We start from the raw sequence: 14,094 nt of genomic DNA, 5'->3' as shown, positions 1-14,094 counted from the left end.
ATAAAAAATAACTACAGTGGAAAACTTGTATTAGTAATTAAAAAAAAACATGACAAATACTTAATTATTTTAATAAATTATTGATGATTTTATGATATGTTGACTCTCCTGAAAAGTGTATTTAACTTCCAAAATAATAAATAAAGAACCTAACTAGCTTTCAAATAATCAAGAATAACACCTCTGCATCTCATCAGGATTCGAATTTCATATTAAGATTTAAAACTTGTTTAAGAATTGTTTTCCATAGAATAGTAAATATTCTTCAAAGGTGAAACAAATTAAGAAATTGAAAAATTAAAATAAAGAATGACTAAAATTTTTAAAAAAGAATCTGAATTGAAGTCGCATCATTAATACAGAAAATAATTGCAAATATAAGCAAAACATTACTAGAACAATTGTCTTCTATCTCATAAATAAAATTTTCAGAATGGTTGCTAAGACAATAGAGGTATGGTAATCCTTGGTGAAAAACTGCGCTTCTAAAGAAGCAACAGTGTTAAATTTAGGGTGCAAGGTAGGGAAGATTTGTTTTAAGAGTGAAATGAGGTTGTTGTATTAAAAGCTGAACTTCCATAAATGGTGATAAATCCTCCGTCAGTCAGAATAAAAAAATCTTTGTACAGAAGTTTCTTAATTGCAGAAGGAAATAATTTTACTTATTAAAACTTTAATTAAGGATAATGTTCCCCCCAAAATTATAGATTTTTTTCTTTAAAAAGTTGGTGTTAATTGTGACTTTTAATCTGTAATCTTATTACATAATGATTGCAATATTCCGAATGGCGAGATGAATAGGGCAGGGTGAGTTAATTATTGTAATAATTGTTTGACTGTCATTAACTTTAACAAGTTGCTGTAAATTCTTTTCTGGCATCTATTCTGTGACTAGCAGGGCCATTTTCATTTCATTAAATGTTACAATAGGCAATTTAGCATGAAGATTATTTACTCTTGTCTTTCTGTTTCTCTGTTTCCATAACATTTTGCCAGAAATTAATATTATGTTGCATTCAAATAATTTCAGCCATTTTGTACCATTTTTCTTAAACTACTATGATAGTAACACATTTTAAGAGCTTGCATTTGACAGTAAAGTTTGTAGAAACAAGAATTTTTACTTAGGTAACCCTATTCTCAAAAGCACATAACATTTCCTTCTTTCTTACAAATATTTAGCAGAAATTTTCTTTAGTAAAGGAGTTTTTTTTACCAAGGATAACCCAAGCTGACCTTCTGGGGCAACCTTGATCATTAACATGTGTAGAAACTCATTTAGTTAATTTCAGCCATTTTCATTCATTTTGCATTAACTACAAGAGCAGACATTTTATTGAGAGGCATGGCAGCTCGGCTTTTAATACTTCAGCTGTATTTCATAGTTAGAACAAATGTTTCCTACATTGTATCTAAATTTAGCACTGCCATTTCTTTAGAAGTGTAGTATTTCACCAATGAGTGCTATAACTACGTATATAGCAGTTATTTTGAAAATTTTATTTATAATTAATGGAAGACAATTGTTCTATTAATTTTTAAGTCCTTTTGCTTTTACTTGCAATTAATTGATGTATTAATGCCATGATTTTAATCTAGATTAAAAAAAATTAAACAGTTCTTCCTTTATTTTAATTTTTCAGTTTGATTTGAAGATTACACTATTTCTATGGGGGGATTTTAAACACTTTTTAATCTCGGTAAGAAATTGGAATGAGGAGGCATGGGGTGTTATTCGTGATTATCTGAAAGCTAGTCAAGTTCTTTATAATTTTTGCACTTAAATATCCTTTCAAGTAATTTTGGATGCACAGAAATGCTTAATCAGAATTCCTTACGTATTGACTGGTGGTATGATAAGAAGTTTAACAATCCCTGAAGAGTCAACCTAATATCATAAAGTCATCAATAATTTATTAAATTAATTAAACATTTGCATTTTTTAAAATTGCTGGTACAAATTTCTTTCACCATTGTTATTTTTCTATACTCTGAAAACATTTGTTTTTTCGCTTTTTAATATTGTATTTCCAAAAAAAAAAAAAAAAAAAAAAAAAGTTCCTGATTGTAATAATCAAAATAATTTTATATTTAATAAATGTGTATGTGCATATATACATGCATGGGTTGGTGGGGGAAGGTACCAATTATTTTTCAATCTTGGCCAGAGTGGAATGAGATTAAAAGCTAGCTGAAATACTGATGGCATAGTAGATGACTGGAAGTGGTGGGCGTACTGGTGGCTTCTTAGCTAGATGTAATACTTTGATAATCACAACTTCAATTTATTTTCATGAACATTCTTGTGGTTCACATCATTCTTGGGTGTTTAATGCAACCCCACATTTATTGTATATACTGCTTACATTTTAAATAATGGAGAATGCAGCTAACCAAAGAGTTGCCATTTAGTAGACAAGTGCAAGCAACAAAAAAGAGTGCATACATCATAGCTGGAGTATTTATGAGCTTGGTTCCTTTATTTGAGTTATGAATGATGATTGGGCAAGAGCTTTCCCATTGCTGTCTTCTGCAGGGAAAGAATGATATCAATTACGCAGTAGAGATGCTTTGAAGGGGTTGTATTAAAGTTAAGGAATTTGAAAGGCTGTTGCCAATTAAGTTCGTAATTTGTTTATAGTTCTCCTTCAGCTTTTATATCTTACATAGGTATATATTGTCATGGAAGTAGAATAAAAAGATGGTCCTTCTGCCTGTCTGGTTGAAGTTTGGCTTCCCTGCAGTGTAGGGAGGTTTAGCACTTTTGTTTGATTCCAGTGTATGTTTCATTCACAACATATCAAAAACTTAGAAATTGGATGATCCGTGGATGTTGGAATCTAAATTGATGAATTATTATATATCACTGTCGTACTCTTAAATTAAATAATGTAGGATAGAAGGGGGAAAAAATAATAAAACAGGAAATGAAATCAAATGGAATAAAAATTAATTTTACAAATGAAAATTAATTCTTGTGGTGCGACTTACTTGCGATATTTAATTTAATAGTTTTTAGTGGCAGTGGGGAAAAGTATGCAATATGCACTGAGGTGATTGCAGAAATTTTATAACAGTTCTTAAAACCCATTTGTATAAAAAAGTGGCTATTAAGGTATGACTTAAAAGATCCAGAAAACAAGGATAAGTATAGCATTAATATTTCTGTATGTTCATTTATGTGATTACAGAAAAGCCTCAGGGATTATATGCTTAAGGGAAGGGATGCCTTGGCAGAGAACTTAGTAAGGGAAACTGGCTCATATACACATTACATACAGTGTCTCACAAAAGTGATGGGAAACTTGTGCTTTACAAAAGGAAACTGTAATAAAATTAATTAAAAAAACATGTAAAAATTTTTTGTGGGTGTGTTTCATACTTAAATTTAGTAACAATTATTACATATCATACATTTTCTCAAAATATTAAAATATTAATTTAATGAAAATACAATTGTTTAGAAAGAAGCAAAAAATGGCTCACATAAGTAATGGGACACTACGTACTATGCAACAAAAATCGTCTGAAGTAAGCAATAAAAATATCTTTTGGGGTATTTATTTTTACTCAGAAGCAATTGCCAATAATTTACAAAATCGTCTGCAGTATTTCTCTTCAGTTTGTTTTGGAATTTTTGTGTTTTTTAGCTCTGTGCAGCCATGAATGCTAAACGAAAGGAAACTTTGCCTGAAATTCGAAAATTAACATGGAAAATCTATTAGAGAAACTGCTGAAACAGTTAACTTCAGTCATTCAACAGTTTTCAATCTCATTAAACGATATAAAAAGAATCATATGATTCAGGATAAAAGAAGACCTGGCCGACCATCAAAACTATCCAATGGAATAAAACGAATTATCGTTCGAAATATTTAAAAAAATCTAAGAACGAGTGCTCCTAAAGTTGCTGCTGATTTACAAGCATTATATGGAGTAATAGTTAATTCTGAGACTATTAGAAGAGTAATTTGATCTACTGGATATCACGGTAGAGCAGCCAGGACAAAATTCTTCGTAAGTGAAAAGAATAGAAAACTCAGACTGGCTTTCGCAAAATCCAACATAAAAAATAAGAATTCTGGTTACTGGAATGAAGTTATATTTACTGATGAGAGTAAATTTAATATATTTGGTTCTGACGGCAGATTGGTGTGGAGAAAACCCAGGGAAGAATTTCGCAAACAGAACTTGGTGCCAACAGTAAAACATGGTGAAGGAGGAGTTATGGTATGGGGCTGTATGTCGTACGCTGGATTTGGTAATATTGTTTTTATTGATAGTATAATGGATCAGTACAAGTATATTGACATTTTAAATCAAAATTTGAAATCTTCAGCACGAAAATTGAACTTTCATAACGATTTTAAACTCTACTAGGACAATGACCCCAAGCACAGTTCTTTGAACGTTAGACTCTGGCTGCTGTATAACTGTCCTGAAATAATAAAAACACCCCCACAAACTCCACACTTAAATCCCATAGAGAATAATTTGGCAAGAATTGGAATCAAGAATTCGCAAACACACGATTTCTTCAAAACAACAATTAAAATTGGTGCTTCAAGAAGAATGGGGTAAAATCACTCCAAAAATCACAAAAAAATTAGTCGAATCCATCCCAAGAAGATTAAATCATGTTTTAAAAGTAAAAGGAAATCCAACAAAATATTAAAACCTTTTAAAAAGTAAAGTTTTTGGATAAATATTTGATGGAAAAGTAAGTGTCCCATCACTTATGTGAGCCATTTTTTGCTCCGTTCTAAACAATTGCATTTTTATTAAATTAATATTTTAATATTTTGAGAAAATGTATGTTATGTAATAATTGTTACTAAATTTAAGTATGAAACACACCCACAAAAAATTTTACATGTTTTTTTAATTTATTTTATTGCAGTTTCCTTTTGTAAAGCACAAGTGTCCCATCACTTTTGTGAGACACTGTATGAGAAACACCACGGAAATGTTCATGCAGCAGCCCATTCATGGGATTCAAACCTCGCATGAACAACTACCAGTGTTCAGCAACTTTACTGCTCGTCTGCTGATGGGCCCCAACATGTTTGGAAATTATTTAAATTTATAAAAGCAGCCTTTTATAACCTCTGTATGATTCACAGTGTTCAGTTAAATAATTGAGAAAAAAAAGAACTTTAATGTTACTAAAGTATATTATTATTAAATAAATATTATTAAAATATTTTATGATAATTATTATTATTATATTTTTTTCTTTTTGTACCATTTGCCCTACATGCATAAAACATGTATTAAAGTGCATGTAAATTAGAACTGTTCAGCAGCAGTATTTAACTTTTTTTTAAAAAAAAAAAGCTATTCTAACCTGAAATAGACTAAAGGCCCGTCTACATGAAGCGATTTTTCTCGGCCGACTTTCTCGTAGAGCAACAATTTTAAGGATGTGCGCATGTGCCAAAAATCGGTCATGTTCTCTGCCGTGATTTCAGATTTGGTGCTCACTAGCATACAATAAAATCGGAGTCTCTAGCCAATAAAATTGCTTTGAGTGATCACGTGCTTTTCTCCTCATTTGGAATAATAAACATGGCTGTATTTCGTTGGAGCGAAACTAAAATTTTTCAACTAATAGATTTCTATGGAGAAAATGTTGTGGGACACAAGTAATGTAAATTTTAAATTTAAAAAATTAAGGGATTCTCATATTTTGGTAAGCTTTGTCTTCCCCATTACTTTATTTTTCTATTCAAGGTGAAAATTATTTTAACTCCCCCAAGAAAAGTTCCAAAAACTATTAATGATGCCATGTCATGTGTACTAGAAGAAAATATTCAGAAACTACTTGAAACTGTGGTCACACTTATTGAAAAAATTCAGAAAGCAAAATCTCCAGTCGAGAATTTACGGACCGGATTTAAAGCAGAGCAAAGACTCGTTGACTTCGCCGAAAATGGGAGTTAATCAGGTGACGAAGTATATAGCTTTTCTGACACCTCCTAATACAAGCTATCATAGTGGTAAAGAGCAGAGCAGGTGTTCTCTGAACATCGAGATCGTGCTCTCACCTTAATTTTGGACTTTCTGCGCCTGCAAGGACGTTTTAATTTTGTTTCTCCATCACTCAATTCGAACTGCATGACTTAAAAATCATTTATTATTTTTTTGCCTACTGTGTGGTATTTATTGAATTTTAACTCCTTTCTTTTTATTTTTCGAATGGCCTTTGGCATGTGTTTTATATCTACTGGTAAAAACTTTAATATTTGCATACAGCTCAAAAGAAAGTCACAAGTACAAACTCAGTTTTGTGTTTGATAGAGTCATATAATCATAGTTTTCAGACTATTAGTTATTTAATGATGCTGATATTAGTTTTTTAATGTTTAATAACTATACTACTTAAGCCTTTGCACCTTTGTGATATTTCTTATTTGAAATTTTTGCACTGAAATTACGCTGTTGCTTTGTCATATAGTAATCTTTATTACTACTTTTTACTTATACTGGTTTGATTTTCATAACATTACTGTTTATTTATTCATTAATAAAGCTTTTAATTTAAAGCACAGTAGTTACTTATTTTTTCTGAAACATGTTTTTTTTTTTTTTTATTATTTCAAGATTTAAGTGCACAAGTAGGAGAGCCAGAAAATGAAATTTAAAAATAAATAAATAAATAAAATAAAAAAGGAGTAATATGTGTACTCAGTACACAAAGGAAAAGCATATTTTTTAAAAATTTTGCTGCAAACTAAATTTAGCAAAAAATCAAAATCACGTGGCATCATCCGTAAATATTTTAGGAATTGTACTGTGTCTTCAATACCCAACTCCCGGAGCAGGGTATTACGCTCACCATGAATTTCTCGTTGTTTGACCCAATTTCTGGTTCAAACGCATTTTCTTTTCTTTTTTTTTCCCTTTCTGTAACAGTAGCTAAGTTCAAAATTGTAGCTGTATCTATAGTAGCAATTTAAAGTAATATAGTCATCCATTATTTTGACTATTTGATAAAACCATAAGCATTGTTTACAAATCGTAGATAGTGTGACGCTGTAGAGGGCGGGAACACTTCCTTTCACAGTGATTGGCCGAGTGAATTCCTGCACTAACAAGAAAATCGTTCTGTGTGGACAGGTGAGCTGTCTCAGATATTGTCGGTCAGCTAAGTTGGCCGAGGAAATCGCTATGTGTAGACAGGCCGTAAAGCATTAATTACAGCGCAAATATGATTTTTGATTGAAAGATACCTTTCAGAAATTAAAAATCTTATCACAGTTTGAATCATTTGAAAATGAGCTTGTGTAAATCGACAAGATATAGTATATGATTTTAACATTAATGCAGAAAACTTTGTTAGTTTAAAACCAGATAAAATCAGATTACAAAAATTTCTTTAAAATTAAAAAAAAATTTAGAAAGACATCCACTTTAAAACTACTCCGAGTGTGTGAAAAGTAATAGCATTTTATTCCATTTAGAATGATATGCAACTTAAATAATATCTGACATTGCTAATGCTCTGAAATGCCGTAGGAAAAAATTATATGCATTTATATGTATATATTTGATGCAATCAAGAAAATTCTACCTACAAATTAAAGTTAAATAATTAAACTTTTTGAAAATCAAGGAGGGGTGTCTCGTTACTTCAAAGCATTGCAAGGGGGAGCCAACTAAAATCTGTTCTTGTCTTCCCGCTTTCATGATAAATATATATATTGTTTGTTAAAATTTAAACTTGTATAATTCTGATTTATGTCTAAAAATATGAATTTGTGCTCTTTCTCAGTTTATTTTTAACTGAATGTGTATTTGATGAAATGTATATATTTATAATATAGTAATATTTCTGTTCTTTTCAGTGTATTTTTTTTTTCCCATTTGATGTGTATTCTTGTTACTAAGAATTGTAGTATTTCTTCCCAAAATTTAAATATTTTTATTTTCTTAGGGTTTACCCACTGAAAGTTGGAAAATTACGAAGATCAATGAACATTATGAACTTTGTGACACATACCCTGCTATAGTAAGTCATTACAATAATTGTAACTTGATCCGTTTGCTAATTAAGGTCTTATCATGTGTGTAACTATTTGAAACTACCTGCTGTTTAGAATAACTTTTCTAATAAATTGCACGATATGCCTTTGAACAAAGTGTTTGTTTCCCCTCTGATTCAGGAACACTTGCTTGTGCTTCTTTCAGCAAACTGTTTTGGTATGACTACTTTCTTCACCAGTAATCTTCATCAGTAAGGGTGGTTTCTACCACCTTGCCAAATGCACACACACACACACACACACACACACACACAAAAGTTTTTCTTCACTCGTTCAGGGAATGATTTTGCTTTTTTTCAACTAATCAGTAATGAAGACATTCATTATCATCACTCTAAACATAGTAATACAAGCTATAAAACCACTTTCCTTTACATGTTTTCTTTCATGGTTTATTATGCTGCATCATATGACAAAAGTTGAAAAGTTTTTTCAGAATTATCTTTGTCCCAATGTATCTCATTATCTGATAAGAGCTCAGTTTTGATGAGGACTGTGGAAGTCCTGATTTGTGCAGACATTGCTGGAAAACTCATAACAGGTGGGCATCTCTTGTTACCTTATGTTCTAACTACCATCAATATGAAACTAGGATGGACTGTTTCTTGACAACTGCCCCAGAAATTATCAAACAGCAGTGCTTCATTCATAGTAGTTCACAGTCACTTCCCTGCTATCCATAGTAGTGTCAATAACAGACCTTTGGACACTTGGATGCATTTGCAATTGCTGATATTGCAGTTACAGAAGGTCAGCTTTGATTTAGAAGAAGCTGCCAGTTAACATTTTTTGTAGTTAACGTTGAGAATAACAATTTCGTGGGACATTTACCATTTCTAGAGGATCATCTTCCACTTCCAAACTACTGCTATCTACTTTTGAAAAGGTTAAACACAACTTTAAAGTATCTTAGATCTGTGTCTGTATTTGATGCTTATGAAATAGGTTTTCACTGATTGGGAAGAGGTGCAATGATAGAAATTGTAGATGGGCATTAAGTATTAGCACTTTCTCTACCATTTTGTGGTGTTAGCAAAGAAAATAACATGAAAATCAGGCCTGTCTTTGATAACTTGGGCAAAGAGAAAAGATCACATTTGCTTCAACAGTTGTTTAGAAAAGGTCCAGTTGCAAGTGATAACAAAAAGGGAAATTGCAGGTGTTGGTTAGAAGTGAGAAGTTGCAAGTGATGGTGAACTAAAAGTGTACAGACATTTCAGAGTAGTTTTTGGAGTGTCTAGTAGCCCCTTTTTGTTAGGTTCTACCATCCATTACCACTTGCAAACTGTACTTGAGAAAATTCAACCTGGTAAGTCATTCCTATCCACTATGTATAACTTAAAAGCTCCTGAATAATTTTTAGGTAGATAACTCCATTAAGTGTCAAAAGTAAACTAGAATAAACCTATTCATCAAAATATCAACCAGAGAAATGGTAGAAAGAAAATCTGAGCTAAAGGGTGGGAGTGCATTGATCCTGATGCAGTGGCTTCAGCAGGTTCAAATATCTTAGGTATGATGTGGGACAGAAAATCTGACAAAGCACATAAACACTAGAAATTTAAAAGAATTATGTTTTGCAAAGTTGACCAAAAAATAATCTTGTTTGCTGTTTGACTTGTCTTACCGAAAGCATAATCCTGTCATATGCTGTGTGATCCTGTAGGTGTAATTTGTCCAGTTATTCTAATACTTAAATTTTTACTTAGACAGTTGTTTCAGATACTAAAAGTAAGCTTCGGAGGTGGCTGACTAATATTGCTTATCTTGTAGATAAAAGTATTCCCATGTATTTGGATGTCGACAGCAACAGTGAAAATTGTTTACCTCATTTCTGAAGAAGTTCTTTTTCTTGGTCAGCATTTCTCTAAAACCAGTTCAGTGCTTGTGTCCACTTAAAATCTTGGTCAGTGATCCCATTGTAGAACACAAACTGGTAGTCCAAACAGCAAGCCACAAGTCTTCTGAAAGTACTATACCTGAGAGAAATTTCTCTGCAAACTCCATACTTGAAGTTAAGATATAGATGAGTTGTCAAGGTGCCCCAGAGACTTGATTTGTGACGAACTCTAATTAATAGAACTGAGCAAAATTATTGCACTTATATATGTTTAAAATCTTTTAATAGTATTCTTTCTTTTCTCCTTTTATAACCCATTATTTCTTAGTGGGCAACATTTACTTCATCATTGTAAAATTCATTCATGTTATTTTATTGATGTTTAGTGTATTGTATATTGTTATCATAATGTTATGGAAATCTTTTTAATATCGTATATGTTACTTTGAGGTATAAGTTAACTTAGGTGGGAGTATGTTGGCACTATGGCAGAAAAATACACTATCAGTCTTTTGGCATATCATGTGATCATGTAGGAGGATACAAATTTAACACCACTAGTAGCAGATTCTGGCAAAATAAATACATATTTCATTTCTGATTTGATTGACTTGTGTGTTCGTTTATGTGAAAATAAAAGTCGTGTTTTTTTCTGACATGTTTCAGTAGCATATACTATTTTCCTGAATTCTTTCCTTGAATAAAAATTTTCTTTAATGCAATTTTTTTCCCTTTTTTTCTAAGCATAGATTTTTTCCTTTTTTTCTAAGTATAGATTTTTCCCTTTTACTTAGTTTATATTTTGAAATAGTACATCACTTTAATATCTCCTTCATTACTAGCTTGTCAGCTTGGGCCAGCTTGGATGAATTTATCATTATTTTTATATGTGACATGTAAGTCAAGTAGATTTTTTGGGAGAGTATTTAAACATAAATGTGTTGTTGGAAAATATGGTATTAATTGACTGATAAAAAGGCTGTTTGGTTAAATAATTAAGGCAGGGGAATTACCTGCCTAAGAAGAGAGCTGCATTTATGGAGGTTTTTCAAAGGAAAACTGGTTTGTATTTACAATATATGTAAGAAATCTACAGCTAGCGAACATTTGAAATGGAATCATTAGCAGATAAGCCATAAAATGGAAACAAGCAGAAAGTAATAAGGAAAAAATATCTAGCAATGAATATTCAGTATTTCATTCTTTAGTTCCGATTGTACACTATAGGTTAAAAAGTTTATATCTCTAATTTTTTAGTCAATGAGTTTAGGAATTTGTAAGACACTTATTAGTATATAGGTGTCCATGCATTGATGTGTTAACTACAAGACTTTTTTTTTTTTGGTAAGCTGCATTTATTTCCTGGCTTTTCCCATTAATCTAAATATGGAAAGCAGAAATTAATCTAGGAGGATACACTCTCCATTCTCGTACACAAGGATATGTGTGGTGTATATTTAATCCCTCCATCGCTACCCATTTCTTGAATTATTATTGCCAGAAATATATTTTGTAGAGTGTATCTACATAAAATACCATTTTTTTTTCTTTCCACATTCTCACTTATAACAAAAATGAAATTGCTCAAATTATATTCATCATATTTAATATTAAAAATGTAAATTATTATATTAAAATGCAAAAAAAATTAAATAATAATTTTATTATTTTCCTTCTTTAAAATATAATTATTTTTAGATTATAATAAGATCATTAGATTATTATCTTTTTTCTATGCTTGAATGGTTTATTATTTGCATATCTTCTAAAGTAATGTTTATAGTATTTTCATTAAAATTTATGTAAAATTCTGTAAAATTTAATAACACACACAGAAAAAATATTGAGATTAATTAGAAAAGTAAATTCAATCAATATATTATAAAAATTCATTCATATGTTATAAAATGTAACCAAATATTGCTATTTTCTGATGAATTAATATTTTTGACACTTTGAAAAGACATGATCTTACCATAAGTTTCATTTTGTACTCTAAAACAATTACATTTAATTTTTAGGAAGCAAAAGTTGAAGAAAATCCAATTAAAAACTCTGCGCATAAGTTCAAGAAATTCAAACTTACTTGAGGATGCACGTGAGGTAAATTTGATCCCAAAATAATATTTAAAGTAATTTAGCAAATAAACTAGGAGTTTGAAACATGGTCTAAATAATAACTTCTTAAGAAATGAAGTGGCAGTGAATCATGGTTTAAGAGGAGCATTCCATTTTATGGAGTTGGGATCAAATAGACCTCGTGTGCATGCTTGTGTGTTAATTTAAATATTGGCTATGAAAAACTGATTTGGAATCTGCAGTGTGTTGGCCATGTGAATTAAGTTCTTAGGAGTTGGACTGGTTCTGAAGATGAAAAGTTAGTAAATGTTCTGTAAGAAATAACAAACCAAAATAATAGACTAGAGTTAGAAATTATAATCGTATAATGTATTATTTTTGAAAGCACTGAGGTACTTAAATCTTAAAATATCTGCTTTGTTATTCAGATTAGACAGGGCAGCTCATTCATTTATAAAGAAAAATAACAGCTGCCTGATGCATAAGTTTGAACAAGGCTTGAACTCTGGCAGCAAAAACAGTCTTTATCACTACATTAAATGTTAGTGTTCCGCAAGAATGCACTTCCTTAATGGGAAGAATACCATGACAGTTGATGTGTTAAAACGTGAAATCAATCATCTAAAATCAAATAATTTTAACTTTGTCTCTCTAAGATGAATATTTATTTACCCAAATGAAGAGGAACATGTGAATGTAAAATTACACAAAAAAGAAACTCTGTATAAGGATTATGTTAATTTTATTAACAGTCAAATTTTGAGTTAAACCTCCTTTCCTGTCACTTCTTAATTTCAACTTACCACTTCCGGCCAGAACATAGTTTTAGAATCATGTTTGGATGCAAATTGAGGAAGAGTGGTATTTAACTGCAGAGTTTTACTGTCTTAGGGAGAGAGAACCAAAGATTCTGGTTAGCACGCATCTGCCTTTTTAGGCTACTTTCTCTTAAGCTATCTATTATTACACTTGGCCATACTTTAGGCTCTTAATAGCTTCACAGTCAATTAGCGTTAAGTGGCCAACTCCGTTAGAATCTCGATAGCGTCGGCTATATCTTTTTAGTTAAGATTAGTGTAGTTTAGTTCTTAGTCTCTTAAGTTCAAGCCCGAGTGTCGGTTTTATTGTACAACTCCAAGACAGAGTTCTGTTACACCTGATTGGAATAATAAAGGGTTATTTCACCCTTCTATCTTGTTTTCTGTCACACGAACTCAAGCGATTATTTGCCTATTAGTTCTTAAGCTTCTTCACATTCAACTGTAATTTAAAGTACACAGTACAGAATCTTTACATCTGTTTTGGCATCGATTTTTGAATAACACTCATAGTTTTATTCAAGATCTTTGCCATAATAATTTGTTTTTTTCTTGTCTAAGTTAAAATTTTTCTTATTAATTTAGTACTTTGTATTCATACATGGAAACTTTTTTTGTGTGTTAATGGTATGAATGATATTTGCACAAGCAAAACAATTAATAAGGGCATTCCACAAGGCATTAAATTTGTATGAGAGATTGGGAGTTGTTTATTCTGGTGTGTCTGCAGTAAAAGTATTCTAACATAAGAAGCACTTCCAAAAATTTAGCATCTGTTACTGACTAGTTGGTTAAGTGCAAGTTGGGAATTTTGTTTAAGGAATACCTTTGTAATAAAATTACAATTACTGCTTTATCTTTGAAATGAGGCAAAATACTAGAAATTACCTTAATTTTCTTATAGTGACAGATTTCAATGGAGAACATATTGTAAAATGAAGACATTAGTCACTTAACCCTTTGTTGCATACAAATAATCTAGAGAAGTTAAACGAAAATGTTTGTATTTTTTCTACTTAAAATAACCTTAGTAATAATAATAAAAAATTTTTGTTCACATTTTGTTTTAAATAATTGCTACAGTTTGTTCACTGCAGTGTATAGTATGCATATACGTACATGCATACAAATCTCTTCCCAACAATTTATGGTCATTGCATTTGAAATCATTTCTTGCCTTGTTTACAGTGATCATTACCATCTTCTAAATGGTAAATCTACAACTAACATGTACATACAGATCCTCCAGAATACCTTCATTTTGTCGATTGTGATTGAATTCATTTTGCTATGATTTTGAAACCTGTACCTA

The 14,094-nt window shown here is 30.9% G+C and overlaps 1 protein-coding gene across 1 annotated transcript in view; it reads left to right on the top strand.

Moving 5' to 3' along the window:
* The window catches only part of mtm (phosphatidylinositol-3-phosphate phosphatase), a 56,585-nt gene that overhangs the window by 20,986 nt on the left and 21,505 nt on the right, over positions 1 to 14,094 (top strand). The window contains exon 6 of the mRNA XM_035370648.2: positions 7,937 to 8,011. Coding sequence (XP_035226539.1) covers positions 7,937 to 8,011 — 75 coding nt within the window. The remainder of the gene's footprint in view (positions 1 to 7,936; positions 8,012 to 14,094) is intronic.

This window comes from Stegodyphus dumicola, chromosome X1, assembly GCF_044657685.1.
Source record: "Stegodyphus dumicola isolate Sdum_Otavi_A_Nest chromosome X1, ASM4465768v1".
Taxonomy (NCBI): domain Eukaryota; kingdom Metazoa; phylum Arthropoda; class Arachnida; order Araneae; family Eresidae; genus Stegodyphus; species Stegodyphus dumicola.
The sequence above is the reverse complement of the archived record's forward strand: the minus strand, read 5'-3'. Positions and strand labels throughout refer to the sequence as shown.